We start from the raw sequence: 27,392 nt of genomic DNA on the forward strand, positions 1-27,392 counted from the left end.
ACACCGCGGGTCCCCTCACATGAAGTCACCAGCATGTTTCTACAGTAGCCCTAAACGGACAAACTGAATAAAACACTGACACGATGAACAAGTACATTAACATTCGCAATAACATCGATTTATTGAATAATTAAGTAAATATAATTCCTTGATCTACCTTTGTAAAGAAATCTCATAAAGGGAGGGGTGAGCGGGGACTGAACCTCACCGCTAGATGTCGCTAAATCTACACACTGCCCCTTTAAATCCGGACTCTGGTTCTGTGATCAGTCTTCAGTGCGCGGCTCTGATTGAGCGTGGGGGAGGGGCTCGCTGACGCCCTCTGTGCGTCTGACGTCAGCACGCAATCCCCGAACCCGAGGCTGAGGCTGTAAACAATAAAACCCAGCCCGTCTATCATCCATGCGCTAAACATGCGTCTGTCCGCGATGACGGCTGTGTTGTCGGTGCTGCTGTGCCTCCTCTGCGCCCTCAGGTCCGCTCGAGGTGAGTGTGCGCGTGTGAGCGAGCGTTTGGACGCGGTTCGGCTCGGCTCTTGTTCAGGGATGCTGCGAGCGCGCGCCTCGGCTAACGCTAGCGCGGCCGTTACTCCCACAATCCCGCGAATCCGCCGATTTTCCCGTCGATGTTCGCGGCGGATTCGGTCCCGAAGGGTCCTTTGAGCTGAAACGAGTCGAATGAGGCGGGGATCCGCGCCCGGTGGAGGAGAGCTGGCGCGATGCGAGCTCGCGAACACATCCAGAAGATGGACGAGGCTCCATCCCATAATCACCCGAGAGCACTGTGTGCTGCAGCGCTACTGACATACATCCTCTTCAGACAAGGCATTAACATTGTTATGTGTGATGGACACAGCAGTGTTATTCTCGTGTGATTCGTGCGCTGATGCAGTATTCATTTTAGAATTGGAGTATTTTTGTGTGTATTTTTAATTCGTTTTTACTTGAGTTTTCGTCTAAGCTATTTTATTTCTTCTACCTTTCTGTTTATTTTTTAAGTAGCTAAATGTTTTTTAAGATTAGAGATTTTTATCTGTATAGAGAGTATATAACCAGCAGTGAAGTCCGCTCGAAACAGACTGCAGTTATTTCTGAAGAATACGAGAATAAATAAACCGAGATAATCTGATAGTAACAGAAGAACAGGACAGTGTACAGTAGACTTACACAGACGTACAAGAAGAACGATGTGCATTTTATGGTTTTAAAAAGAGATGTTTTTTTTTAAACCTGTGATATTCTGTCTTCTGTACGTGTGTTAATATATGAATAAATCCAGCTCAGTGGAAGACAGCTTTGCTTTTTAAGTTCAGCTGAAATGTTGAACTGATGGCTCATAAGAATCCCCTTCACGCTGGTACGATGTGAAGTCAATACTGTGTCCCCAGTGCTGTGTCAGTATTATTCCTGTATGTGATCGTGATTATTTCCTTTCACCTCGCAGTATCTGCAGATATCTGGTGTGTTGTGTGTGAAATGAGTCATGTGACCGCCGCGGGCCAATCGCAGCCGTGCTCATTGTCACGTGTGGTCTGACAGGTTACTATGGCAACCCCCTGAACAAGTACATCCGTCACTACGAGGGTCTGTCGTACGACACGGAGCTGCTGCACGGCCAGCACCAGCGGGTCAAGAGAGCGCTGTCTCTGCAGGAGCGCGAGCTGCGGCTGGAGTTCCAGGCTCACGGCAGGTCTGTCACTGCAAAATAATAATAAACACTGCTTCTTATATAGGGTTAGGGTTGCATCTCAAAGCGCTTTACAAAAAATAAGTGTTTGAAAGGCAAAATTAAAACGGCATCAAAACAATTTAAGTAGAACGTAATAGAAACAAAAGGACTTCGCTTGTTTGATCTCGATGATCAAAAGCTTGGGATCAGTAAGATGTGTTTTAAAGAAGTCTCTTCTGCTCAAGTCTGCATTTATTTATTACTGTCAAATATTCTAATCTAAAACTGCTGTTTTCTGTGTGAGTCTTTGTTAAACTGATTTATTCCTGAGATCAAATAATAAAGTTAAATGAAGTTAAAAAGAAGAGCGTTTATTTAAAATAGGAAGTTTTCAAACAATATAAATCTTTATTATCACGTTATCATTTTGAAACATCCTTGCGGCACAGTGCAAGTTTGCAAGCTGGAACAGAAAACTGATAACTACAGTAATATTCCCTCGCACTAGAGAAACTGTGGCATCTACACAGACGCACACACATCAACACATCACTGTTATTACACAGGGTCTCAAAACTAACGCCAGCAGGGGTCACTCATACCTCATTAATGAAATAACAATCAGTGGTTTGTTTGTAGCTGTGTTTCTGAGATGTGTCCTGGGCGTGTCAGTGACCCGTCAGTGTTTGAGTGACCGTAGAGGATGTGTGCGTTCATCTCTTCTTGTCTCGCAGACATTTCAGCCTCCGAATGAAGCGGGACACCAGGCTGTTTTCAGAGGACTTCAAGCTGGAGCTGTCTGGAGAGCAGCTGGACTACGACACCTCGCACATCTACACCGGAGAACTGTACGGTGAGCACACGCGCCGGTCACGCCGTCGGGACGTTTAGATGAGGCGCACCTTATCCTGTGTGCTTACACACCCTTCAGGGAAACAAACACATGCATTTTATTCATCAGGGATACACTGAATTGATCAAAAGTGACAAAGACATGTATAATGTTACAAAAGATTTCTATTTCAGATAAATGCTGCTTTTGAACTTTCTGTTCATCTGTGGATAATTAAAATTTAAATCTGTTTCAGTTTAATATTGTGTATTGTGTATTAAGTTTTAAATTGTAGTGTTAATTATTATTTATGGTGGTCTTAAATCTGGGGACGGAAAGACCAGAATTGCGATATTCTTTCACTGCGTGAATCAGTCTGTTAAAATGCATTTAGAATTATCACATACTTCAAGATTATGGGGCAGAAAATGTGTATATTTATATAATTTCATACAGTTAATATCACATGAAGAGTGACCGTTTTTTTTCTCAAAGTCAACATAATTACAAATGTGATCTTGATTTTATACAACAGTTCAATAAACTAGAAGTTAATATTAAGAGACTTACGTTTTAGACACCGTATTTCCTGTTTTTGCTCTATTTCTTTAACAAAAATCATTCCAAACACAGCCACAGGGCTGTTCTGCGTCACTAACAGGACTGTTTCGTTTCTGAATGAATCAACCATTTAAATGATTCAGTTCAAACTCAATGACTCACTTAACAGTGACTCGCTGCCACCTACTGGCAGTTTTGATTTCACATTTAAGGTACCTTTTCATTTTTAAAATAATCTTAGACGTCAGTTTTTAATGTTTTATGTTTAAAATATCAAAACATTATTGATGTATTAAAAGTTAAAGTATTCCATGTCCCTCAGAGCTGCATTAAACCGTGTAAATGAATCTAGATGACACTTCTAATGCAGATTCTGTGTTTCCTCTGCACTGCAGAGATCAGTTTTGTTGATGCTGATTTCATTTGCTTGGTGAAAGAATGCAAGAATTTGATTCAAAAGATGGTGCACACTTTTAGAAAAAAATGTCTTAAAGGTAAAAATGTCCATAAAACTTGTTGGAAATGATTAATTTCTATTATTGCTGTGAACTGAGCACACAGAAGATGAAGAATATCAAACACTTCAGGAGTCAGCTGTCAGCACAATTAGAGAGCAGCTCAATTACACACTCTATAGCAAAATATTATCTTATTACCGTTATTGCATAAAATCCCAGAAAATTATCAAGATATCATTTTTTGTCTATATCGCACACCCCTAATTTATATTATTTAGTTAATATAATAATTTATTGATAATAATTATTTAAATTAATATAATAATTAATACTTTTGACTCATCCATATTCTCAAAAATGGTTTAAAGGCTGAAATGTAAAGTTTAGCTGGTGGTATTACTTTTATTTGTGCAGGTCTTAACTTTGAGCTTAAAGGTCGTGCAGAAACCCTGAATTATCAGATACTGTTTGTGGTGTGGGGTTTCCTGCAGCTGTCTTCTGGTGAGTTAGTGTGGTTTGGAGGGTCTGATCCGCATGCGTCTGTCCTCAGGTGAACACGGCACTCTGACGCACGGCTCGGTCGTGGACGGGAAGTTCGAGGGCTTCATTCAGACCCATCGAGGGACGTATTACGTGGAGCCGGTGGAGAGATACCTGCAGGACAAGAACGTCCCGTTCCACTCCGTCATCTACCACGAGGACGACATCCGTGAGTGAGGCTCCAGCCGTCTGGCCGCGGAGCACTACACTACACTGAACACCGCTAAAGACGGTGTTAGCATGCATTCATTTTAAAGAGACACCCCACCCCAAAATGAAAACCCGTAAAAGCTTCGCTCGTCTTCAGAACACAATTTAAGATATTTTGGATGAAAACCGGGAGGCTTGAGACTGTCCCATAGACTGCCAAATAAATAACAGTGTCAAGGTCCAGGAAAGTGTGAAAGACATCATCAGAATACTCCATCTGCCATCAGTGATTCAACCGTAACGTTATGAAGAGACGAGAAAACTTTCTGTACACGAAGAAAACAAAAATAATGACTTTATTCAACAAATTGTTTCCTGTTTCTCTCCAAATCAGCGTAGCGCCCTTTTTGAGAATCTGAGCTGAACGCAGGCGGTGTACGCTCTTCTGTGTCAGCCGTAACACAAGGATACGTTTTCTGTGTGTATTTATACTTTGATTTAAACAAAAACTGGGTATCAGAGCAGCGCGGCTGACACAGAAGAGCGTACACCGCCTGCGTACTGCTCATATCCTTTTTTTAATTATTATTATTATTATTATTATACAAAAAGCACAAATGGATCATCAAGCATTTTGGCAGTAGGGCCCTCCTCAGTGAATGATATAGAGTATATAAATAATCTATAGTTTAGAAGCAAAAATATGTGCTAATGGATTGATTGATTGTCGCTGTTCATAATCATAAACGAAGTTGTTGGTAACACTTTATAATAAGTTTCCATTTGTCAACATTAGTTAACAGGAACTAGCACTGAAAAATACTTTAAAAGCATTTATTAATCTTAATGTTAAATTCAACATTTACTAATGTGTAATTAAAATCTTAAGTTGTCTCTGTTAATATTATTTAATAAACCTCAGCTGGGATGAACAAACAATAAGCAGCTAATGTTCATAAATACTGTAGCAAAAGATTTGCCCATTGATAATGTTTGTTCATGTATTAACTAATGGTCACGTCTCTCTGGAGCGCTTGATTCTGATTGGTCATTCAAGGGTCACATGCTCCTGTTTAACTCTCTGTCATGTGATCCAGAGTATCCGCACAAATACGGGCCGGAAGGCGGCTGCGCGGATTCGTCTGTGTTTGAGCGAATGAAGAAGTATCAGGCGTCTGCGCTGGAGGAACCAGTCAAGGTCAGACATCTTTGTCTGCTTGACTCTGTATTCAGAGAAACTGCAGCTGCACAAGCGTCTGTCTTTCCCTTCAGCAGGAGAGTTTGGAGAACAAGCCCATGGACGATCACATGTCGCTGAGGAAGAAGAGGATGACGCAGGTGGAGAAGAACACCTGCCAGCTCTTCATCCAAACCGATCACCTCTTCTACAAGTACTACAAGACCAGAGAGGCCGTGATCGCTCAGGTGCGTCCCGTCCCGTATTGTCCCGTCCTGTTCCATCCCTAGTTCTGGTGGGTCAGGTAGTGTGTTGCCGTCCCGTCCTGTCCCGTATTGTCCTGTCCTGTTCTGTCCCGTCCTGTCCCGTATTGTCCCGTCCCATCCTGTCCTGTCCCGTCCTGTCCTGTATTGTCCCATCCTGTCCTGTCCTGTCCCATATTGTTCCATCCTGTTCCGTCCTGTCCCGTATTGTCCTGTTCCATCCTGTTCCGTCCTGTCCCGTATTGTCCTGTTCCATCCTGTCCTGTCCCGTATTGTCCCATCCCGTCCTGTCTTGTCCCGTATTGTCCCATCCCGTCCTGTCCCGTATTGTCCCATCCCATATTGTCCCATCCTGTCCTGTCCTGTCCCATATTGTTCCATCCTGTCCTGTCCTGTCCCATATTGTTCCATCCTGTTCCGTCCTGTCCCGTATTGTCCTGTTCCATCCTGTCCCGTCCTGTCCCGTATTGTCCTGTCCTGTTCTGTCCCGTCCTGTCCCGTATTGTCCCGTCCCATCCTGTTCCGCATTGTCCCATCCCATATTGTCCCATCCTGTCCTGTCCTGTCCCATATTGTTCCATCCTGTCCTGTCCTGTCCCATATTGTTCCGTCCTGTTCCGTCCTGTCCCGTATTGTCCTGTTCCATCCTGTCCTGTCCCGTATTGTCCCATCCCGTCCTGTCTTGTCCCATATTGTCCTGTCTTGTCCCGTATTGTCCCATCCCGTCCTGTCCCGTATTGTCCCATCCCGTCCTGTCCCGTATTGTCCCATCCCGTCCTGTCTTGTCCCGTATTGTCCCATCCCGTCCCTGTCTTGTCCCGTATTGTCCCATCCCGTCCTGTCTTGTCCCGTATTGTCCCATCCCATCCTGTCCTGTCCCGTATTGTCCTGTTCCGTCCCGTCCTGTCCCGTATTGTCCCATCCCATATTGTTCCATCCTGTTCCGTCCTGTCCTGTCCCGTATTGTCCCATCCCGTCCTGTCTTGTCCCGTATTGTCCCATCCCGTCCTGTCTTGTCCCGTATTGTCCCATCCCATCCTGTCCTGTCCCGTATTGTCCTGTTCCGTCCCGTCCTGTCCCGTATTGTCCCATCCCATATTGTTCCATCCTGTTCCGTCCTGTCCTGTCCCGTATTGTCCCATCCCGTCCTGTTCCGTATTGTCCCGTCCCGTATTGTCCCGTCCCATCCTGTTCCATCCTGTCCTGTCCCGTATTGTCCCATCCCGTCCTGTCTTGTCCCGTATTGTCCCATCCCGTCCTGTCTTGTCCCGTATTGTCCCATCCCGTCCTGTCTTGTCCCGTATTGTCCCATCCCGTCCTGTCTTGTCCCGTATTGTCCCATCCCATCCTGTCCTGTCCCGTATTGTTCCATCCTGTTCCGTCCTGTCCCGTATTGTCCCATCCCATCCCGTATTGTCCCGTCCTGTATTGTCCCATCCCGTATTGTCCCATCCCATCCTGTTCCGTCCTGTCCCGTATTGTCCCGTCCTTTCCTGTCCCGTATTGTCCTGTTCTGTCCCGTCCTGTCCCGTCCCGTGTCGTCATGTCCCGTCCTGCGGGAACAGCTGGATTAATGAGCACATGATGATGATGCTCTGTGTCCCGTGCAGATCTCCAGTCACGTCAAGGCCATTGATGCCATCTATCAGGGCACGGACTTCTTGGGCATCCGCAACATCAGCTTCATGGTGAAGAGGATACGGGTGAGTTCATGTGCAGGGAGAGACACAACCTGAGGACTCCACACGCTTCTAGACACTTCACTATCTTTGACATACCATTATAATGTTTAGTCATATTTTGAGTTTTTTTATTATTTAAGTTTTAGTAATATTTTTGTCCTTTTTTATTCTCTATTATTTAGAGTTTTAAGTTGTTGTTTTTTTACTTTATCAAAGCCCATTTACACCATGTAAGGAAAAAAATCATATATTTGACTTTTTTTTTTTTCATTTCAGATTTTATGTCAGAATTATGACTTTTAATCTCATGATTATCAAAGCATGACTTTTTTTCACCTTATGTGTTATACAATACTTCCATATCAACTTAAACTAAACTAAATGAGAAATGTTGTCTTAGCAACTAGCTGAAATTGTGTTTTTATAGTTTATTTTTAGTTAACATTTAATTATATGTGTGTATATATATATATATATATATATATATATATATATTATATATATATATATTATATATATATTATATATATATATGTGTATGTATGTATGTATGTATGTATGTGTGTATATGTATTTTTTTTTTTTAGTTTTAGTAAATTAATATAAGAGTTAATAATATTTTGAATGAGTTCCGATTTTTTTCTTTTTAATATTTTGTCTTCATTTTAGTTATTTTAGTCATTTTATTGTCTTTGTTTTAATTAATTAATTTTTTAAACATCTATAGTTCTTTATAAATTTTTCTTTTTTTAATATATTAAGTTTGGTTATTTTAGTACGTTATGGAAGCCCATTTCCAGCACATTAGAAAAAGATCATGTTTAAGAAAAATATATTTGATGTAATATAAATATATTTAACAGTCAAAATTATGCTATAAGTTGGAAATGTTTGCATAAAGCATTTTGATTATTTAATGAAGATTATTTATCAAAACATGATTTTTCTTATGTTGCAAAACTGAGCTTCCATATTGACTTGAAGATGTGAAATGTTGAAATGTAAAACTAGCTGAAATTATGTATTTTGAAGGTATTACATATACAGTATAAATAATGTAAAATGAAGTAAGAAATGTCTTTGGGTGGTTTTAGTTGGTTTCTAACAGTGTTGCTGGTCTCGTCTCAGATAAACACCACCAGCGACGAGCGCGATCGCTCCAACCCTTTCCGCTTCGCTAACATCGGCGTGGAGAAGTTCCTGGAGCTGAACTCGGAGCAGAATCACGACGATTACTGCCTGGCGTACGTCTTCACCGACCGGGACTTTGACGACGGTGTGCTGGGTCTGGCCTGGGTCGGCGCTCCAGCCGGTAATTAAGAGTTTCCTTCAGGTGAAGCGCTTTCTCCATCAGGCTGGTGCTGATGCTGCTGCTGCTGCCGTGTGTTTCTCAGGGAGCTCTGGGGGAATCTGTGAGAAGAATAAGCTGTATTCTGACGGGAAGAAGAAGTCTCTGAACACCGGGATCATCACGGTGCAGAACTACGCCTCGCATGTGCCTCCTAAAGTCTCGCACATCACCTTCGCACACGAGGTTGGACACAACTTTGGTTCCCCGGTGAGTGCTGATGAAGATCCAGCACTACATGTATCTGTCAGTCTGACATGAGGAGATGTTTGTGTGAGGAAAACACAGCCTGAAAATAGATTCAGACACATTTAACAGAGTGAATTACAATTTATTCACGAGTTTCTGCTGGTCTTAAAATGTCTTAAGTCTTAGTTTGTCCTTCTATAAATGAAGGCCTTGGAAAATCTTAAATCAGAGCAGAAAGTCTTAAATTAATAAATTGAATTAGATGTTGCATGACCTGCTAAAATGAATCTCTTCCTCAGTGTTTTTGTTTTGTCTTGTTTTCCAGTAGAAATATCTAAACATCTTTAAATCAAGATACATTTGCAAGAGATGCAAAAGAACGCTCTGTCTAGATTTCTGAAAAACTGAGAAAAATGAAGTGAGTTTGATTAAAACTAGAAGAGATATCTGCCAATGGGAATGAAAACTTGTTTCTCTTTGAATGAAGTAGATTTTTCTGATTCCATGTATTTGTTCTTTTTTTATTCATAAAATCCATTTAGATCAGTTTCACAGAAAACAAGACTTGCATCTTTTTGCTTCTCAAGTAAATGTACAGTATGTTGATTTAAGGATCTTCAGACGTTTGCACTGGAAACGAGACAGAATCACGGAGGAAGCAGCTGTTTTGCAGAAGATTCAGTAAAAGTTCTTTCACATTCTAGTGACTGTGAGATATTTAAGACTGTAAACTGATTAAAAAAGTAATGGAGATCTATTGAAAACTGTATTTTTTTTAACTCTGAAGTGTATATAATACAACTCGTTAAAATAACATATTGTGTTCCATTCAATTTATGCCTTAAAGTTTATTTTTAAAAAGGTCTTATAGTCTTAAATTTACCTCCATAAAACCAGCAGAAACCCTGATGTAAATAAAAATAAATAAAAGATTATAATTCATCTCAGTGTCTCAAGAGCTGTGAGACTTAAAGATGATGATGATGATGATGATGATGATGGTCCGCAGCATGACTCCGGGTCGGAGTGCACTCCAGGCGAGTCCAAGAGCCAGGATAAGAAGGAGCGAGGGAACTACATCATGTACGCTCGAGCCACTTCTGGAGACAAGCTGAACAACAACAAGTTCTCCGTCTGCAGCGTCAAGAACATCAGCCAGGTGCTGGAGAAGAAGCGCGGCAGCTGTTTCGTAGGTGAGTCTCAGAGCGGCGGGAGAGTGAGTCCTGATCTTCAGCTGGAGCACTGACACTGTGTGTGTGTGTGTGTGTGTGTGTCAGAGTCTGGACAGCCCATCTGTGGGAACGGTCTGGTGGAGCCGGGCGAGGAGTGTGACTGTGGCTACAGTGATCAGTGTAAAGACGAGTGCTGCTACGACGCCAATCAGCCAGACAACAGGAAGTGCAAACTCAAACCCAACAAAGTCTGCAGGTGCAAAGCTCATGTTTCTCCTTCGTGATTTCTGTTGGATTGATGTTTAGTTTCGATGCTGATTTGATGCTCATGAATGACGTGATCTGTGTGTGTGTGTGTGTGTGTGCGCAGCCCGAGTCAGGGCCCCTGCTGCACCCCCGAGTGCTCCTACAAGGGCCGGAACGAGAAGTGTCGTGAGGAGTCGGAGTGTGCTCATCAGGGCATGTGTAACGGCGCCTCGGCCCAGTGCCCCACCTCAGAGCCCAAAGCCAACTTCACGGCCTGCCACGGGGACACACAGGTCTGCCTGAACGGGGTGAGTGACCTTCTCGTGTGTGTGTGTGTGTGTGTGTGTCAGCTGTCTCACGCCTGCTCTGTGTTTCAGGGCTGCTCCGGATCCATCTGTGAGAAGTACGGGCTGGAGGTCTGCACCTGCGCCAGCGTGGATGGCAAAGACGAGACCGAGCTCTGCCACGTGTGCTGCATGGAGAGAAGTCAGTACAGACCCCTGCTGCAGCCGCCTCACACCATCACACACACACGTTGTGATATTTCACGGAAATTAATATGCACAGCGACACTTCAAACAAGGTTTCTGCTGGTCTTAAAAGGTCTCAATTCACACTTCCACAAATTAAGGCTCTAAAAGGTCTTAAATCAGAGCAGAAAGTCTTAAAACCCTGAAGTCATGGCTAGGCATGGGCCGGTGCGAGTTTTTGACGGTATGATAACCTTAGGCAGATATATCACGGTTTCACCGTATTGTTGTTACAGCTCTGAAATGAGTTATTTTTAGATGACTGGGTAAAAAAAAAAAAAAAAAGATTTCCGCTGGACACAATGTATTTTGTTTTTGAGCAACATACAGAATATTAGAAACAGTAGAATTATTTTTTCTTTGATTTGTTTCCTAAAAATAAAAAATATAAAGACTGACATCTTTATTTAACATAAATCTGTAATTACAGTTATTTAATTTTAGTTTTATAATTCATATACACATCATTTAGTTATATAATAATAATCACACACATAATTTGATCTAATAATAATCCAATTTGAAGCAAAAACAGAATGTTCTGACAAGCTTTGTGAAATTAAACTACATGTCTGAAGAAACAAACAGCAGAAGCTCTGAATGAGATGCAGATTCACTCTCTGACAGCAGGAGGCGCCTCTGGAACACTGATACAGACCGGTTAAGGTGTTTTACTTTGTTTCCTTTGTAAACGATGTTGATGATGCTGTTGTTTATTTTGTTTTATATGGAGTATAGATGGAAAGGATGTAAAGAATAAACTTCTCAGAAGACAGCCAGCTCTCCTCAGAAACACATTCATATAAACCCCAAAATCAACATTGAGGATAGTTGTGCATCATGAACAGTCAGTGATCTCCCTGCTACAGTATTTTTCTCTGTGTGTCGGTCTTCAGCGTCTCTGGTCTGTGTTAACGGCATTAACAGACTTCATATTTTCACATAAATGACATTTTGGAAAATGATTGCATTGCAACACAGTTTGTGCAAGTCCAGAACAGAGAGTAGCAATGAGGCCAAAAACAGCCAGTTGCAGATTGCATAAAGGCCAAAGTATACTTCAGCCGTCCGCGCACCGTCTGCATTTCATTATTTTTGTCATCAAGAGGGCTCGTGGTCGGACGTGCGTGCAGTGGTTGGTGCTGTAATTGCTGACATGTTGTTATTTTATGTCATAGTAGTCTGGTGCGATTTGTCACTCTAAACTACACACAAATCTAGTGACGCCTCTGTCCACGCGCAGTATTCAAAAAAAGCAACAGAAAAACATGAAGAGTTCAACCAATCAGAGCGGGGGTTTTTTGTTTATTTTGCTTTTAAATATTTTCTGAGTTTTATTTTTCTCCTAGTAGCCTATAGTTTATAGTTTCAGTTCAGAGTGGCTCGCGCTCGCCCCGTTAGATGCTCTGACAGAAAGGCTGCGTGTGAGGCTGACAGAGACACGCTGTTTAATGTGCTTGAGATGTGCTGTTTTCCTGAATGCATTACTTACATTTCACACGTAGCCTATATTCTCCATCTGTAAATGTTAGAAAACCATGGAAATATTTACATGTTTCTGTCAGAAGTGCATGAGCTTCTGCTTTAGTGAATCTCCGCTAACCTCCACAGACTTCATTCAAACCGAGCGCCAGAGCTCAGTCAAATAGAAGCGCAATAACTCTGACTAAAATATACATTTTCTGAAATATTTGTAGTTGGACAATAAATGTGGCATATGTAGAATTTTAAACATACAAGTAAGTGTATTTGTATGATAGCACTAACTGTATAATGTAATAATGTATAAGTGTAATGGGGTAATCAAAATAGCCTTTTTACTCAATTAGTCGGTGCTTTTTATTATTTTCATTTTTAGTTTAGTAACTTTAATATATATGATATAATAATATATGATAATATATAATAATATAATATATACATAATATATGCCTACATGCTTACATTCACTTTATTTGTTTTAATCCCAATACAATATACCGAGATATATAGGAGAGATACATTTTTTTAATGGCATTATTAAAAAAAAAAATCTTAATTGCAAAAATTAACTAAACGGTTATGGTAAACAGTAAAAAACAGTAAGCAGTAAACTGTTTACCCATGCCCCCCCAAAAAGTGGGGAATGAAAACTTGTTTCTCTTTAAATTAAGTAGATTTTTCTGAGTCCATTGTTTATTATCATATGTATCTAGACATTTACACTGGAAAACAAGACTAAAATACTACTGAAGAACATCACATGTTGCTGTGTGATCAGAAGTACAGTAAAAGTTATCTTAATATTCTAGCTGAGCTATTTTTTAAAGTGATAGTTCAACCAAAAATTAAGAGTTATATTCTGGCTCTTCCAAGCTCTGTAATGGCAGTGAGTAGTGCTGCGATGAATCACAAAACTCACGGTTCGGACCATATTATGGTTTTGAGTCACGGACATCATTTGTGCGCGGCTTTCAACAATGTTAACAAAGAAGAACAACGTTAACAACAGGAGGATGGAGGACTCTCTCTCTCTCTCTCTCACTCACTCTCTCTCGTGTGTGTGTGTTCTGCAGTGAACCCCAGCACTTGCAGCAGTACGGGCTCCGAACGTCTTGCTCGCTTCTTCAATAAGAAAGTCACCACTCTTCAGGCCGGCTCGCCGTGCAACGACTTCAAGGGCTACTGCGATGTCTTCATGAAGTGTCGTCTGGTGGACGCAGATGGTCCTCTGGCTCGCCTGAAGAAGGCCATTTTCAACCCGGAGCTGTACGAGAACATCGCTGAATGGATCGTGGTAAGTGTCCCGCCTTAGATCGTCAGTGCATGTGTGTGCCGAAACTGTGTTCGTCTCTCTGCTCGTGTGCTGAATCTGTGTTCGTCTCTCTGCGAGTGTGCTGAATCTGAGTGTGTTTGTGGTGTGTGTGTCTGTCTCTGCGAGTGTGCTGAATCTGAGTGTGTTTGTCTCTGCGAGTGGTGCTGCGTGTGTCTGCTCTCTGCGAGTCTGCTGAATCTGTGTGTGTTTGTGTCTCTGCGAGTGTGCTGAATCTGAGTGTGTTTGTCTCTGCGAGTGGGCTGAATCTGAGTGTGTTTGTGTCTCTGCGAGTGGGCTGAATCTGAGTGTGTTTGTGTGTCTGCGAGTGGGCTGAATCTGTGTGTGTTTGTGTCTCTGCGAGTGTGCTGAATCTGAGTGTGTTTGTGTCTCTGCGCGTGTGATGAATCTGAGTGTGTTTGTGTCTCTGCGAGTGTGCTGAATCTGAGTGTGTTTGTGTCTCTGCGAGTGTGCTGAATCTGAGTGTGTTTGTGTCTCTCTGCGCGTGTGCTGAATCTGAGTGTGTTTGTGTCTCTGCGCGTGTGCTGAATCTGAGTGTGTTTGTGTCTCTGCGAGTGTGCTGAATCTGAGTGTGTTTGTGTCTCTCTCTGCGAGTGTGCTGAATCTGAGTGTGTTTTTGTGTCTCTGCGAGTGTGCTGAATCTGAGTGTGTGTGTGTCTCTGCGAGTGTGCTGAATCTGAGTGTGTTTGTGTCTCTGCGAGTGTGCTGAATCTGAGTGTGTTTGTCTCTCTGCGAGTGTGCTGAATCTGAGTGTGTTTGTGTCTCTGCGAGTGTGCTGAATCTGAGTGTGTTTTGTCCTCTCTGCGAGTGTGCTGAATCTGAGTGTGTGTTTGTGTCTCTGCGAGTGTGCTGAATCTGAGTGTGTCTGTGTCTCTGCGCGTGTTGAGTGTGCTGAATCTGAGTGTGTTTTGTCTCTGCGAGTGTGCTGAATCTGAGTGTGTTTTTGTGTCTCTGCGAGTGTGCTGAATCTGAGTGTGTTTGTGTCTCTGCGAGTGTGCTGAATCTGTGTGTTTGTGTCTCTGCGAGTGTGCTGAATCTGTGTGTGTTTGTCTCTGTGTGAGTGTGCTGAATCTGAGTGTGTTTGTGTCTCTGCGAGTGTGCTGAATCTGAGTGTGTTTGTGTCTCTGCGAGTGTGCTGAATCTGTGTGTGTTTGTGTCTCTGCGAGTGTGCTGAATCTGAGTGTTTGTGTCTCTCTGCGAGTGTGCTGAATCTGAGTGTGTTTGTCTCTCTGCGAGTGTGCTGAATCTGAGTGTGTTTGTCTCTGCGAGTGTGCTGAATCTGAGTGTGTTTGTCTCTGCGCGTGTGATGAATCTGAGTGTGTTTGTCTCTCTGCGAGTGTGATGAATCTGTGTTTGTCTCTGCGCGTGTGATGAATCTGAGTGTGTTTGTCTCTCTGCGAGTGGGCTGAATCTGAGTGTGTTTGTGTCTCTGCGAGTGTGCTGAATCTGAGTGTGTTTGTCTCTCTGCGAGTGTGCTGAATCTGAGTGTGTTTGTGTCTCTGCGAGTGTGCTGAATCTGAGTGTGTTTGTGTCTCTGCGAGTGTGCTGAATCTGAGTGTGTTTGTCTCTGTGTGAGTGGGCTGAATCTGAGTGTGTTTGTGTCTCTGCGAGTGTGCTGAATCTGAGTGTGTTTGTGTCTCTGCGAGTCTGCTGATCTGTGTGTTTGTGCTGAATCTGTGTGTGTTTGTGTCTCTGCGAGTGGGTGAATCTGAGTGTGTTGTTGTCTCTGCGAGTGTGCTGAATCTGAGTGTGTTTGTGTCTCTGCGAGTGTGCTGAATCTGAGTGTGTTTGTCTTGTGTTTGTTTCTCTGCGAGTGTGCTGAATCTGTGTGTGTGTTTGTGTCTCTGCTGCGAGTGTGCTGAATCTGAGTGTGTGTTTTGTCTCTGCGAGTGTGCTGAATCTGAGTGTGTTTTTTGTCTCTGCGAGTGGGCTGAATCTGAGTGTGTTTGTGTCTCTGCGAGTGTGCTGAATCTGAGTGTGTTTGTGTCTCTGCGAGTGTGCTGAATCTGAGTGTGTTTGTGTCTCTGCGAGTGGGCTGAATCTGAGTGTGTTTTGTGTCTCTGCGAGTGTGCTGAATCTGAGTGTGTTTTTGTCTCTGTGAGTGTGCTGAATCTGAGTGTGTTTGTGTCTCTGCGAGTGTGCTGAATCTGAGTGTGTGTTTGTGTCTCTGCGAGTGTGCTGAATCTGAGTGTGTTTGTGTCCTCTGCGAGTGTGCTGAATCTGAGTGTGTTTGTGTCTCTGCGAGTGGGCTGAATCTGAGTGTGTTTGTGTCTCTGCGAGTGTGTTGAATCTGAGTGTGTTTGTGTCTCTGCGAGTGTGCTGAATCTGAGTGTGTTTTGTGTCTCTGCGAGTGTGCTGAATCTGAGTGTGTTTGTGTCTCTGTGAGTGTGCTGAATCTGAGTGTGTTTGTGTCTCTGTGAGTGTGATGAATCTGAGTGTGTTTGTGTCTCTGCGAGTGGGCTGAATCTGAAGTGAGTGTTTGTGTCTCTGCGAGTGGGCTGAATCTGTGTGTGTTTGTGTCTCTGCGAGTGTGCTGAATCTGTGTGTGTTTGTTCTGTGTCTGAGTGTGTTTGTGCGAGTGTCAAGGATAAGAGTGTGTTTGTGTCTCTGCGAGTGTGCTGAATCTGCGTGTGTTTGTCTCTGCGCGTGTGATGAATCTGTGTGTGTTTGTGTCTCTGCGAGTGGGCTGAATCTGAGTGTGTTTGTCTCTGCGCGTGTGATGAATCTGTGTTTGTCTCTCTGCGAGTGTGATGAATCTGTGTTTGTCTCTGCGCGTGTGATGAATCTGAGTGTGTTTGTCTCTCTGCACGTGTGATGAATCTGTGTTTGTCTCTCTGCGCGTGTGCTGAATCTGAGTGTGTTTGTCTCTGCGAGTGGGCTGAATCTGAGTGTGTTTGTGTCTCTGCGAGTGTGCTGAATCTGTGTGTGTTTGTCTCTGCGAGTGGGCTGAATCTGAGTGTGTTTGTCTCTGTGTGAGTGGGCTGAATCTGAGTGTGTTTGTGTCTCTGCGAGTGGGCTGAATCTGAGTGTGTTTGTGTCTCTGCGAGTGGGCTGAATCTGAGTGTGTTTGTCTCTGCGAGTGGGCTGAATCTGAGTGTGTTTGTCTCTGCGAGTGGGCTGAATCTGAGTGTGTTTGTGTCTCTGCGAGTGTGCTGAATCTGAGTGTGTTTGTCTCTGCGAGTGGGCTGAATCTGAGTGTGTTTGTCTCTCTGAATCTGAGTGTGTTTGTGTCTCTGCGAGTGGGCTGAATCTGAGTGTGTTTGTGTCTCTGCGAGTGGGCTGAATCTGAGTGTGTTTGTGTCTCTGCGAGTGGGCTGAATCTGAGTGTGTTTTGTCTCTCTGCGAGTGGGCTGAATCTGAGTGTGTTTGTGTCTCTGCGAGTGGGGCTGAATCTGAGTGTGTTTGTGTCTCTGCGAGTGGGCTGAATCTGAGTGTGTTTGTGTCTCTGCGAGTGTGCTGAATCTGTGTGTGTTTGTGTCTCTGCGAGTGGGCTGAATCTGAGTGTGTTTGTCTCTGCGAGTGGGCTGAATCTGAGTGTGTCTCTGTGGGCTGAATCTGTGTGTGTTTGTCTCTGCGAGTGGGCTGAATCTGCGAGTGTGATGAATCTGTGTTTGTCTCTGCGCGTGTGCTGAATCTGTGTTTGTCTCTGCGCGTGTGATGAATCTGAGTGTGTTTGTCTCTGCGCGTGTGATGAATCTGAGTGTGTTTGTGTCTCTGCGAGTGTGCTGAATCTGAGTGTGTTTGTGTCTCTGCGAGTGGGCTGAATCTGAGTGTGTTTGTGTCTCTGCGAGTGGGCTGAATCTGTGTTGTGTTTGGTTCTCTGCGCGTGTGCTGAATCTGAGTGTGTTTGTGTCTCTGCGAGTGGGCTGAATCTGAGTGTGTTTGTCTCTGCGAGTGGGCTGAATCTGAGTGTGTTTGTGTCTCTGCGAGTGGGCTGAATCTGAGTGTGTTTGTGTCTCTGCGCGTGTGGGCTGAATCTGAGTGTGTTTGTCTCTGTGTGAGTGGGCTGAATCTGAGTGTGTTTGTGTCTCTGCGAGTGGGCTGAATCTGTGTGTGTTTGTCCTCTGCGAGTGGGCTGAATCTGAGTGTGTTTGTCTCTGCGAGTGGCTGCTGTGTGTGTTGAATCTGAGTGTGTTTGTCTCTGCGAGTGGGCTGAATCTGAGTGTGTTTGTGTCTCTGCGAGTGGGCTGAATCTGAGTGTGTTTGTGTCTCTGCGCGTGTGATGAATCTGAGTGTGTTTGTCTCTGCGAGTGGGCTGAATCTGAGTGTGTTTGTCTCTGCGAGTGTGCTGAATCTGGAGTGTGTGTGTCTTGCGAGTGGGTGTCTCTGAGTGCGTTTGTCTCTGCCGAGTGGGCTGAATCTGAGTGTGTTTGTGTCTCTGCGAGTGGGCTGAATCTGAGTGTGTTTGTCTCTGCGAGTGGGCTGAATCTGAGTGTGTTTGTCTCTGCGAGTGGGCTGAATCTGTGTGTGTTTGTGTCTCTGCGAGTGGGCTGAATCTGTGTGTGTTTGTGTCTCTGCGAGTGTGCTGAATCTGAGTGTGTTTGTCTCTGCGCGTGTGCTGAATCTGAGTGTGTTTGTGTCTCTGCGAGTGTGCTGAATCTGTGTGTGTTTGTGTCTCTGCGAGTGTGCTGAATCTGAGTGTGTTTGTGTCTCTGCGCGTGTGCTGAATCTGAGTGTGTTTGTGTCTCTGCGCGTGGTGCTGAATCTGTGATGATCTGTGTTTGTCTTGTGTCTGTGTTTGTCTCTGCGAGTGTGCTGAATCTGAGTGTGTTTGTCTCTCTGCGCGTGTGATGAATCTGTGTGTGTTTGAATCTGAGTGTGCTGAATCTGTGTTTTGTCTCTGCGATGTGTGCTGAATCTGAGTGTGTGAATGTGTTTGTCTCTGCGAGTGTGCTGAATCTGAGTGTGTGTTTGTCTCTGCGAGTGTGCTGAATCTGAGTGTGTTTGTCTCTCTGCTGAAGTGTGTTTGCTGAGTCTGAATCTGAGTGTGTTTGTCTCTGCGAGTGTGCTGAATCTGAGTGTGTTTGTCTCTCTGCGAGTGTGCTGAATCTGAGTGTGTTTGTGTCTCTGCGAGTGGTGCTGAATCTGAGTGTGTTTGTGTCTCTGCGAGTGGGCTGAATCTGAGTGTGTTTGTCTCTGCGAGTGGGCTGAATCTGTGTGTGTTTGTCTCTGCGAGTGGGCTGAATCTGAGTGTGTTTGTCTCTGCGAGTGGGCTGAATCTGAGTGTGTTTGTCTCTGCGAGTGGGCTGAATCTGTGTGTGTTTGTCTCTGCGAGTGTGCTGAATCTGAGTGTGTTTGTCTCTGCGCGTGTGCTGAATCTGAGTGTGTTTGTCTCTGCGAGTGGGCTGAATCTGAGTGTGTTTGTGTCTCTGCGAGTGTGCTGAATCTGAGTGTGTTTGTGTCTCTGCGAGTGTGCTGAATCTGAGTGTGTGTTTGTGTCTCTGCGAGTGTGCTGAATCTGTGTGTGTTTGTCTCTGCGAGTGTGTTGAATCTGAGTGTGTTTGTGTCTCTGCGAGTGTGCTGAATCTGAGTGTGTTTGTCTCTGCGAGTGTGCTGAATCTGAGTGTGTTGTGTTTGTGTTTGTCTCTGCGAGTGTGCTGAATCTGAGTGTGTTTTGTCTCTGCGAGTGGGCGCGTGTGTCTCTGCTGAATCTGAAGCTGAATCGTTTGTGTCTCTGCGAGTGTGCTGAATCTGAGTGTGTTTGTCTCTGCGAGTGTGCTGAATCTGAGTGTGTTTGTCTCTCTCTGCGCGTGTGATGAATCTGAGTGTGTTTGTCTCTCTGCGAGTGTGATGAATCTGAGTGTGTTTGTGTCTCTGCGCGTGTGATGAATCTGAGTGTGTTTGTCTCTGCGAGTGGGCTGCTGAGTGTGTTTGTGATGAAGCTGAATCTGAGTGTGTTTGTGTCTCTGCGCGTGTGATGAATCTGTGTTTGTCTCTGCGAGTGTGCTGAATCTGTGTTTGTCTCTGCGCGTGTGATGAATCTGAGTGTGTTTGTCTCTCTGCGAGTGTGCTGAATCTGAGTGTGTGTTTGTCTCTCTGCTGAGTGTGTGTCTCTGATCTGAATCTGTGTTTGTGTCTCTGCGAGTGTGCTGAATCTGGTGAGTGTGTTTGTGGGCTGAATCTCGAGTGTGTCTGTGCTGAATCTGAGTGTGTTTGTCTCTCTGCGCGTGTGCTGAATCTGAGTGTGTTTGTCTCTCTGCGAGTGTGCTGAATCTGAGTGTGTTTGTGTCTCTGCGCGTGTGATGAATCTGTGTGTGTGTTTGTCTCTGTGAGTGTGCTGAATCTGAGTGTGTTTGTGTCTCTGCGAGTGTGTGCTGAATCTGAGTGTGTTTGTGTCTCTGCGAGTGGGCTGAATCTGAGTGTGTTTGTGTCTCTGCGAGTGTGCTGAATCTGTGTGTGTTTGTCTCTGTGTGAGTGGGCTGAATCTGAGTGTGTTTGTGTCTCTGCGAGTGGGCTGAATCTGAGTGTGTTTGTCTCTCTGCGAGTGTGCTGAATCTGAGTGTGTTTGTGTCTCTGCGCGTGTGCTGAATGAATCTGTTTGTGTCTCTTTGTGTCTCTGCGAGTGTCTCTGAATCTGAATCTGTGTTGTGTGTCTCTGCGAGTGTGCTGAATCTGAGTGTGTTTGTGTGTCTCTGCGAGTGTGCTGAATCTGAGTGTTTGTGTCTCTGCGCGTGGTGTGCTGAATCTGAGTGTGTGTTTTGTCTCTCTGCGAGTGGTGCTGAATCTGAGTGTGTTTTGTCTCTCTGAGTGTGTGATGAATCTGAGTGTGTGAATCTGAGTGTGTTTGTGTCTCTGCGAGTGTGCTGAATCTGAGTGTTTGTGTCTCTCTGCGAGTGTGCTGAATCTGTGTTCGTCTCTCTGTGAGTGTGCTGAATCTGAGTGTTTTTGTGTCTCTGCGAGTGTTCTGAATCTGAGTGTGTTTGTGTCTCTGCGCGCGTGGTGCTGAATCTGAGTGTGTTTTGTCTCTGCGAGTGTGCTGAATCTGAGTGTGTTTGTCTCTCTGCGAGTGGTGCTGAATATGAGTGTGTTTGTGTCTCTGCGAGTGGGCTGAATCTGAGTGTGTTTTTGTGGTCTCTGCGAGAGTGTGCTGAATCTGAGTGTGTTTGTGTCTCTGCGAGTGTGCTGAATCTGAGTGTGTTTGTCTGCGAGTGTGCTGAATCTGAGTGTGTTTGTCTCTGCGAGTGTGCTGAATCTGAGTGTGTTTTGTCTCTGCGCGTGTGCTGAATCTGAGTGTGTTTGTCTCTGCGCGTGTGCTGAATCTGAGTGTGGTTTGTCTCTGCGAGTGGGCTGCTGAATCTGAGTGTGTTTGTGTCTCTGCGAGTGTGTGCTGAATCTGAGTGTGTTTGTCTCTGCCTCTGTGTGCTGAATCTGAGTGTGTTTGTCTCTGCGAGTGTGCTGAATCTGAGTGTGTTTGTCTCTCTGCGAGTGTGCTGAATCTGAGTGTGTTGTGTCTCTGCGCGTGTGCTGAATCTGAGTGTGTTTGTGTCTGTGTGTGTGCTTGTTCTGTGTGTGTTTGTCTCTGCGAGTGTGGCTGAATCTGAGTGTGTTTGTGTCTCTGCGCGTGTGATGAATCTGAGTGTGTTTGTCTCTCTGCGAGTGTGATGAATCTGTGTTTGTCTCTGCGAGTGTGCTGAATCTGAGTGTGTGTCTGAGTGTGTGTTTGTCTCTGCGCTGAATCTGAGTGTGTTTGTCTCTGTGAGTGTGCTGAATCTGAGTGTGTTTGTGTCTCTGTGAGTGTGCTGAATCTGAGTGTGTTTTTGTCTCTGTGAGTGTGCTGAATCTGTGTGTGTTTGTGTCTCTGCGAGTGTGCTGAATCTGTGTGTGTTTGTGTCTCTGCGAGTGTGCTGAATCTGTGTGTGTTTGTGTCTCTGCGAGTGTGCTGAATCTGTGTTTGTCTCTCTGCGAGTGGGCTGAATCTGAGTGTGTTTGTGTCTCTGCGAGTGTGCTGAATCTGAGTGTGTTTGTGTCTCTGCGAGTGTGCTGAATCTGAGTGTGTGTTTGTGTCTCTGCGAGTGTGCTGAATCTGTGTGTGTTTGTCTGTGTGAGTGTGCTGAATCTGAGTGTGTTTGTGTCTCTGCGAGTGTGCTGAATCTGAGTGTGTTTGTGTCTCTGCGAGTGTGCTGAATCTGAGTGTGTTTGTGTCTCTGCGAGTGTGCTGAATCTGTGTGTGTTTGTGTCTGCTGAATCTGAGTGTGTTTGATCTCTGAGTGTGTGAATGTGTGTGTTTGTCTCTGCGAGTGGGCTGAATCTGAGTGTGTTTGTCTCTGTGTGAGTGGGCTGAATCTGTGTGTGTTTGTGTCTCTGCGAGTGTCTCTCTGCGAGTGTGCTGAATCTGAATCTGTGTTGTGTTTGTGTCTCTGCAAGTGTGCTGAATCTGAGTGTGTGTTGTCGTCTCTGCGAGTGTGCTGAATCTGTGTGTGTTTGTCTCTGCGAGTGGGCTGAATCGTGTGTGTGTGTCTGCTGTCTCTGCGTCGTGTGATGTGTGTTTGTCTCTCTGCGAGTGTGCTGAATCTGACGTGTGTGTGTGTTTGTCTCTGCGAGTGTGCTGAATCTGAGTGTGTTTTGTGTCTCTGCGAGTGTGTGAATCTGGTTTTGAATCTGCGAGTGTGTGTGTGTGTTTGTCTCTCTGCGAGTGTGCTGAATCTGAGTGTGTGTTTGTCTCTGTGAGTGTGCTGAATGTGTGTGCCGAAACTGTGTTCGTCTCTCTGCTCGTGTGCTGAATCTGAGTGTGTTTGTGTCTCTGCGAGTGTGCTGAATCTGAGTGTGTTTGTCTCTGCGAGTGTGCTGAATCTGAGTGTGTTTGTGTCTCTGCGCGTGTGCTGAATCTGAGTGTGTTTGTGTCTCTGCGAGTGTGCTGAATCTGAGTGTGTTTGTTTTTCTGCGCGTGTGATGAATCTGTGTGTGTTTGTGTCTCTGCGAGTGTGATAAATCTGAGTGTGTTTGTCTCTGAGAGTGGGCTGAATCTGAGTGTGTTTGTGTCTCTGCGCTGCGATGAATCTGTGTTTGAATCTGAGTGTGTTTGTGTCTGAGTGCGTTTGTGTGCTGAAACGTGTGATGAATCTGTGTTTGTCTCTGCGAGTGTGCTGAATCTGAGTGTGTTTGTGTCTCTGCGCGTGTGATGAATCTGTGTTTGTCTCTGCGAGTGTGCTGAATCTGAGTGTGTTTGTGTCTCTGCGCGTGTGCTGTCTCTGCGCGTGTGCTGAATCTGTGTTTGTCTCTCTGCGCGTGTGCTGAATCTGTGTTTGTCTCTCTGCACGTGTGATGAATCTGTGTTTGTCTCTCTGCGCGTGTGCTGAATCTGAGTGTGTTTGTCTCTGCGAGTGTGCTGAATCTGTGTTTGTCTCTCTGCACATGTGATGAATCTGTGTTTGTCTCTCTGCGAGTGCTGAATTTTTGAGTTTTTGTGTCTGCACGTGTTTGTCTCTGTGATTGTGCTGAATCTGTGTGTGTTTGTCTCTGCATGTTTGCTGAATCTGTGTTTGTCTCTCTGCACTTGTGTTTATTCTGTATTTGTGTCCCAGGCTCACTGGTGGGCGGTTCTGCTTATGGGAATTGCTCTCATCATGCTCATGGCCGGATTCATTAAGATCTGCAGCGTTCACACGCCCAGCAGCAACCCCAAACTGCCTCCTCCTAAACCACTGCCAGGTAACGCACCTCCTCACTGTGTCAGAAAGACCCGTTTCCATGCACTTCAGTATTGAGACGTTTGAAATGGTGTCAGTAAGGGTTTTGTGTAGTATGGATACACTAAAACCAGCTACGCTTTCTCACTCTCTCCTCTCAACACGCCACAGTGTGTTTTAATTAAATAAAAATACACTGTGTATTAGGGCTGCACGATGTGTCGTTTAAGCATCGATATCGAGATGTACGAATCCACGATAGTCACATCGCAGGATGTGTGATGTAGGCTGTCGTAGTTGATCCGTTATTCATTAACTGTACGGGTCAGCTGCTCCCCAGCCCTTGACGAATGTGATTTGTGGATTAATTGCACATCTTAACCATCATAGAATGAAAGTTTATCATTTGCATGTGTTTTTAAGTCCTGTCAGTTTAACAGGGCGCATATAAGAACGAGCAGAGAGAGCGAGAGAGAGAGAGACCAGAGAGAGAGAGAGAGAGCGCCCTGGCTGCGCGCACGCTCACCTTCACCGTCTTCAAACAACACGAGCGCTGTCTTGCTCTCTCTCCCTCGCGCATATTAATCAAAATCAACTGACACGATGGTGTCAAAAAAAAAAAAAAAAAAAAAACTATCCAGTGATGAAATGTTTTCTGTGTTGTCAAATCTTGTGCGATTATCCTAAACTGCCGAGATAATTACACAACGCGTGCCGTACACGTCTGATTCGCGAACTAATGATTCCTTTGAACCGATTCAATTTAATGAATGGTTTAAACAACTGACCTGTCCAACACTGAACTCACGAGATGTCTGAATTGGTGTATTAAAAAAAATCTGTAACACTTTACAATAATGTTCTATTTATTAAACTTTTTAACTACATTATTTTACATTTACTATTACTAAACTGCACTTTTACAACATTGTTATTTTCAACATTTAGGCTATAGCCTTCATTAACTAACTTATATATTGCGATATGAAATCTAATCTAATTTTTTCTTACAAACAAAAATGGGGTGAGCACACTTACATTCTCATTTTAAATGATTTAAACATCAGAGTATTATTTAAATTAGAGTAAATTATTTGTTTGTAACTTTAGGATATGGTTTGAATTGTTAACATATTAACTAACATGAACTTACCACGAGCAATACTTTTGTTACTATATTTATTAATCTTTGTTTATCTTAGTTTATAAAAACACAGCTGTTCATTGTTTGGTAATGTTACTTCACAGTGCATTAACTATGTTAACAAATACTGTAGGAAAGGTAGGTGATCCAGGCTGAGCATAGTGTTAGAGGTTTTTATTTTAAAGCTGATGCATTAGTGTAATGGCTTGCCTGTCATTCGCTTTGACAGATACGTGTGTGCGTCCTCAGCACAAAAAACTTTCAGTTAATGATCATATCCTTATCTAAATGTCACAAATTCATGCAAGCCTTTCCATTTCTGCATTAAGACCTGTCCTGACAGTCTGTGTTAAGCTGAAATCTTTACTGAAGAGCGCCGGCGCAGCAGACGCACGTTAAACAGACGCAACACAACAGAGAGGGAGAAAACATTCACTGTGCTGACATATCTGTTGCTGAACATTACATTTATGTTTAAAAGTCAACATGCGGTGCGAGTACTTTATGAGAGTACTAGAAACTGAAGGGACAGCAGTGTAACTGTCTGAATATTAATGTCAGACGCTTTTACAGGATAAAGAAAGACAGTAAGAGGAGACTGACTGATCAAAGTGTTCCTGCAGAACATTACTGTGATTTTTATTCGTCTTAATTATCTTCATTATTTTAATTTTTGATCTAGAGATTTAAACTATATTGCCTACAGTGATTAACAAATGTATGTAAGGTTTTTAACCAGTTTTGTAAGGTTTGTGCCACTGCTGCTCTTAACTAACAGTACTGGTAATCACCAAAATCAGTTTTTAGCTCTCTGTATTAGTCCTCCCATAAAAGCTCTTTAGTTACAGTAGTAGGCTATTTCTAATGCTATAATATAGTTATTGCTGTTATCTATGAAAGAAAGGCAGAATAAATAGTCAAGTGCTTTGTGTTTTTTTTTTTTTTTTAATTACCCAGTTAATCAAAAAGTACATAAACATAAATTGAGGGGGGGGAATAAAAAATTGGCCAACTAATCGATTATCAAATTAATCGTTAGTTGCAGCCCTACAAAAAAATTGTCAGAACACAACAGTACTCACAACAATTTTTTTCATATCAGTCGGTATCGATAATTATAACGATAAATGTCAAATCTTTGTCTTTCAAGTTTAAAGCCAGATTTTTGCTCCAAAGTAAAAGTTGTAGTAACCAGACTATTAATTTTCCTTAAATATCTAAATAGAAAATTTCATTTCTTAGTTTCTGCATGTTCTAATGAGTGATATTGTTTCAAATCAAGAAACAGATTTGGGTTGCCTGATAATATTAATATTATTAATAATATAACTTTTTTTTATCTCTTAGAAATGCACATTTGATAGTAGCTTGAGTTAGGATGCAGAGGCAAATATTTGTTTATTATCTAAATCAGTAACATCTGTAAAAAAATTGTAGCAAGTTTTCTATGGTTAAATTTATTCTGACCAAGTTTAATTGAAAAGCCTTCTGACTGTCGCGTTGCACACAGTGTTTCTCCTGTTTGGCTTTAAACTAGTTCAAATCACAGTCACATGTGTTTAAGTATCTGTTACTTGTTCACTTGTGTTCTTGTATCTTTTCACGATTGATCTATGGGTGTTGTTGAGACACAGTCACTTGTGTTCCGTTTTTGATCCGAGCGGTTAAACCATCCGTTTAACGGTTAATCCGGAGTCACACTGTTTCGTTCCGATTTCAGTGCATACTTGTGCAACATTTATTAAACTCTTCATATCGTTCTATCGAGGAAAATTATATCGCGATAATTATCGTTATCAAATTATTGCCCAGCCCTTATTGTAGTGTGTAAAATAAAATATGCTAATTATAAAGTGTTCATTTTTATTTTATTTTACAGTGTAGTGTTATTACAGTAGTAATCTTAGAAATAATATGAACTGTATTTAGTAGTATATAATGTTTATTATTGCGATATTGTAATAATAATAATAATTATTATTATTATCCGAAGCAAAGCTTCAGTTTCAGTTAACAAAATATTTTTATATTGACTATAGTTAAAAGTAAATAAACTTAATGCCTCTGATTTTTTTTTTCAACAAAAAAACAACACATTCTTTCAATGTTTATCTTTTTATTAAACACTTTAGTTGTATTATAATAGAAGTATATTTCTGTGATACGTGTAATTGGTGATATATATAATTATTTATATCCCAAGAATAAACATTGAATCTCTGATTGAAATTATAATAATAGTAATATTCACAGGGATATAGTTTCAGTTGATAAAATACTTTAATATTGACCATAGTCAAATATTTTTCAGATTTTATGCCCCTGATTTTGTTGGATTTTTTGTCCATGGTATTGTATGAAAGTTCCAGTGTGGTGGTCTGTCTCTCTGTGATGCTGAAGAGTCGCTCTCTCTCTGTCTCGTGGGTACGCTGAAGAGACGACGAGCTCAACAAGCCAGTCAGCAGCAGCAGCAGCACCAGCACCACAACCAGAACCAGCACGCTCACGGCCACCAGAACCAGCGGCCGGCTCCACGCCAGGCTCAGCGCCAGCCGCAGCCGCAGCGCCACCACCGGCAGCCCCGCGAGAACTACCAGATGGGTCAGATGAGACGCTGAGAGCCGCCGCCCGACTGAAGGAGCCTCCGCCCCCCCCTCCACACCCTCCTCTGTTTGCTCCAGTCTGAGCGTGGAGCGAGGCTTCACTCACCACCACCACAGTCCATGCTCTCGACTGGAGCGGTTTACAGGAACATGTCCAGAGTCCATAATGCTTCCTCAGACTGGATGAGTAACACCAACTCTGCCCTTCACTCTGTCGTCTCTGATTATTTCTGTTGGTTTTTTTGACCCTCGAGTGCCAAGGTTTACCGGGGTATTTGTAGATAGAGCATCTCCTGTTGTCCTTCATAAACTCCACGTAGACTCGTGGTTTGAAATGAAACATCTTTTTAAGCATTCATGGGAAGCTTCGGCCCAGCTGTCGCCACATGCA

At 43.5% G+C, this 27,392-nt stretch overlaps 1 protein-coding gene across 3 annotated transcripts; it reads left to right on the plus strand.

The window, feature by feature from the left end:
• Positions 1–301: 301 nt before the first annotated feature.
• Positions 302–27,392, plus strand: LOC109050964 (disintegrin and metalloproteinase domain-containing protein 10-like). Of its 3 annotated transcripts, none has more exons than XM_042715850.1 (16): positions 302–486; positions 1,539–1,689; positions 2,403–2,521; positions 4,070–4,228; positions 5,307–5,407; positions 5,482–5,634; positions 7,260–7,352; positions 8,460–8,643; positions 8,726–8,889; positions 9,878–10,061; positions 10,146–10,296; positions 10,411–10,594; positions 10,664–10,772; positions 13,372–13,592; positions 23,150–23,276; positions 26,823–27,392. In XM_042715850.1, exons 1-16 carry the CDS (start codon positions 414–416, stop codon positions 27,014–27,016), a joined length of 2,367 nt encoding a protein of 788 aa, XP_042571784.1. In that variant the 5' UTR covers positions 302–413; the 3' UTR covers positions 27,017–27,392. The 3 variants fall into 3 exon arrangements, with proteins under 3 accessions (XP_042571784.1, XP_042571782.1, XP_042571783.1); XM_042715848.1 differs by lacking the exon at positions 302–486 and adding an exon at positions 548–824; XM_042715849.1 differs by lacking the exon at positions 302–486 and adding an exon at positions 548–824 and having other exon boundaries at positions 5,485–5,634.

The sequence above is a fragment of the Cyprinus carpio genome, chromosome A25 (assembly GCF_018340385.1).
Source record: "Cyprinus carpio isolate SPL01 chromosome A25, ASM1834038v1, whole genome shotgun sequence".
Taxonomy (NCBI): Eukaryota; Metazoa; Chordata; class Actinopteri; order Cypriniformes; family Cyprinidae; genus Cyprinus; species Cyprinus carpio.

What these genes read in the sequence shown, in the direction of transcription:
- LOC109050964 (XM_042715848.1), top strand. Translation starts at nt 719, where the DNA reads ATGCGAGCTCGCGAACACATCCAGAAGATGGACGAGGCTCCATCCCAT. An exon ending in ATACATCCTCTTCAGACAAG is followed by an intron (nt 825 to 1,538) that starts GCATTAACATTG and finishes GTGGTCTGACAG; the next exon opens with GTTACTATGGCAACCCCCTG. An exon ending in CTGGGTCGGCGCTCCAGCCG is followed by an intron (nt 8,644 to 8,725) that starts GTAATTAAGAGT and finishes TGTGTTTCTCAG; the next exon opens with GGAGCTCTGGGGGAATCTGT.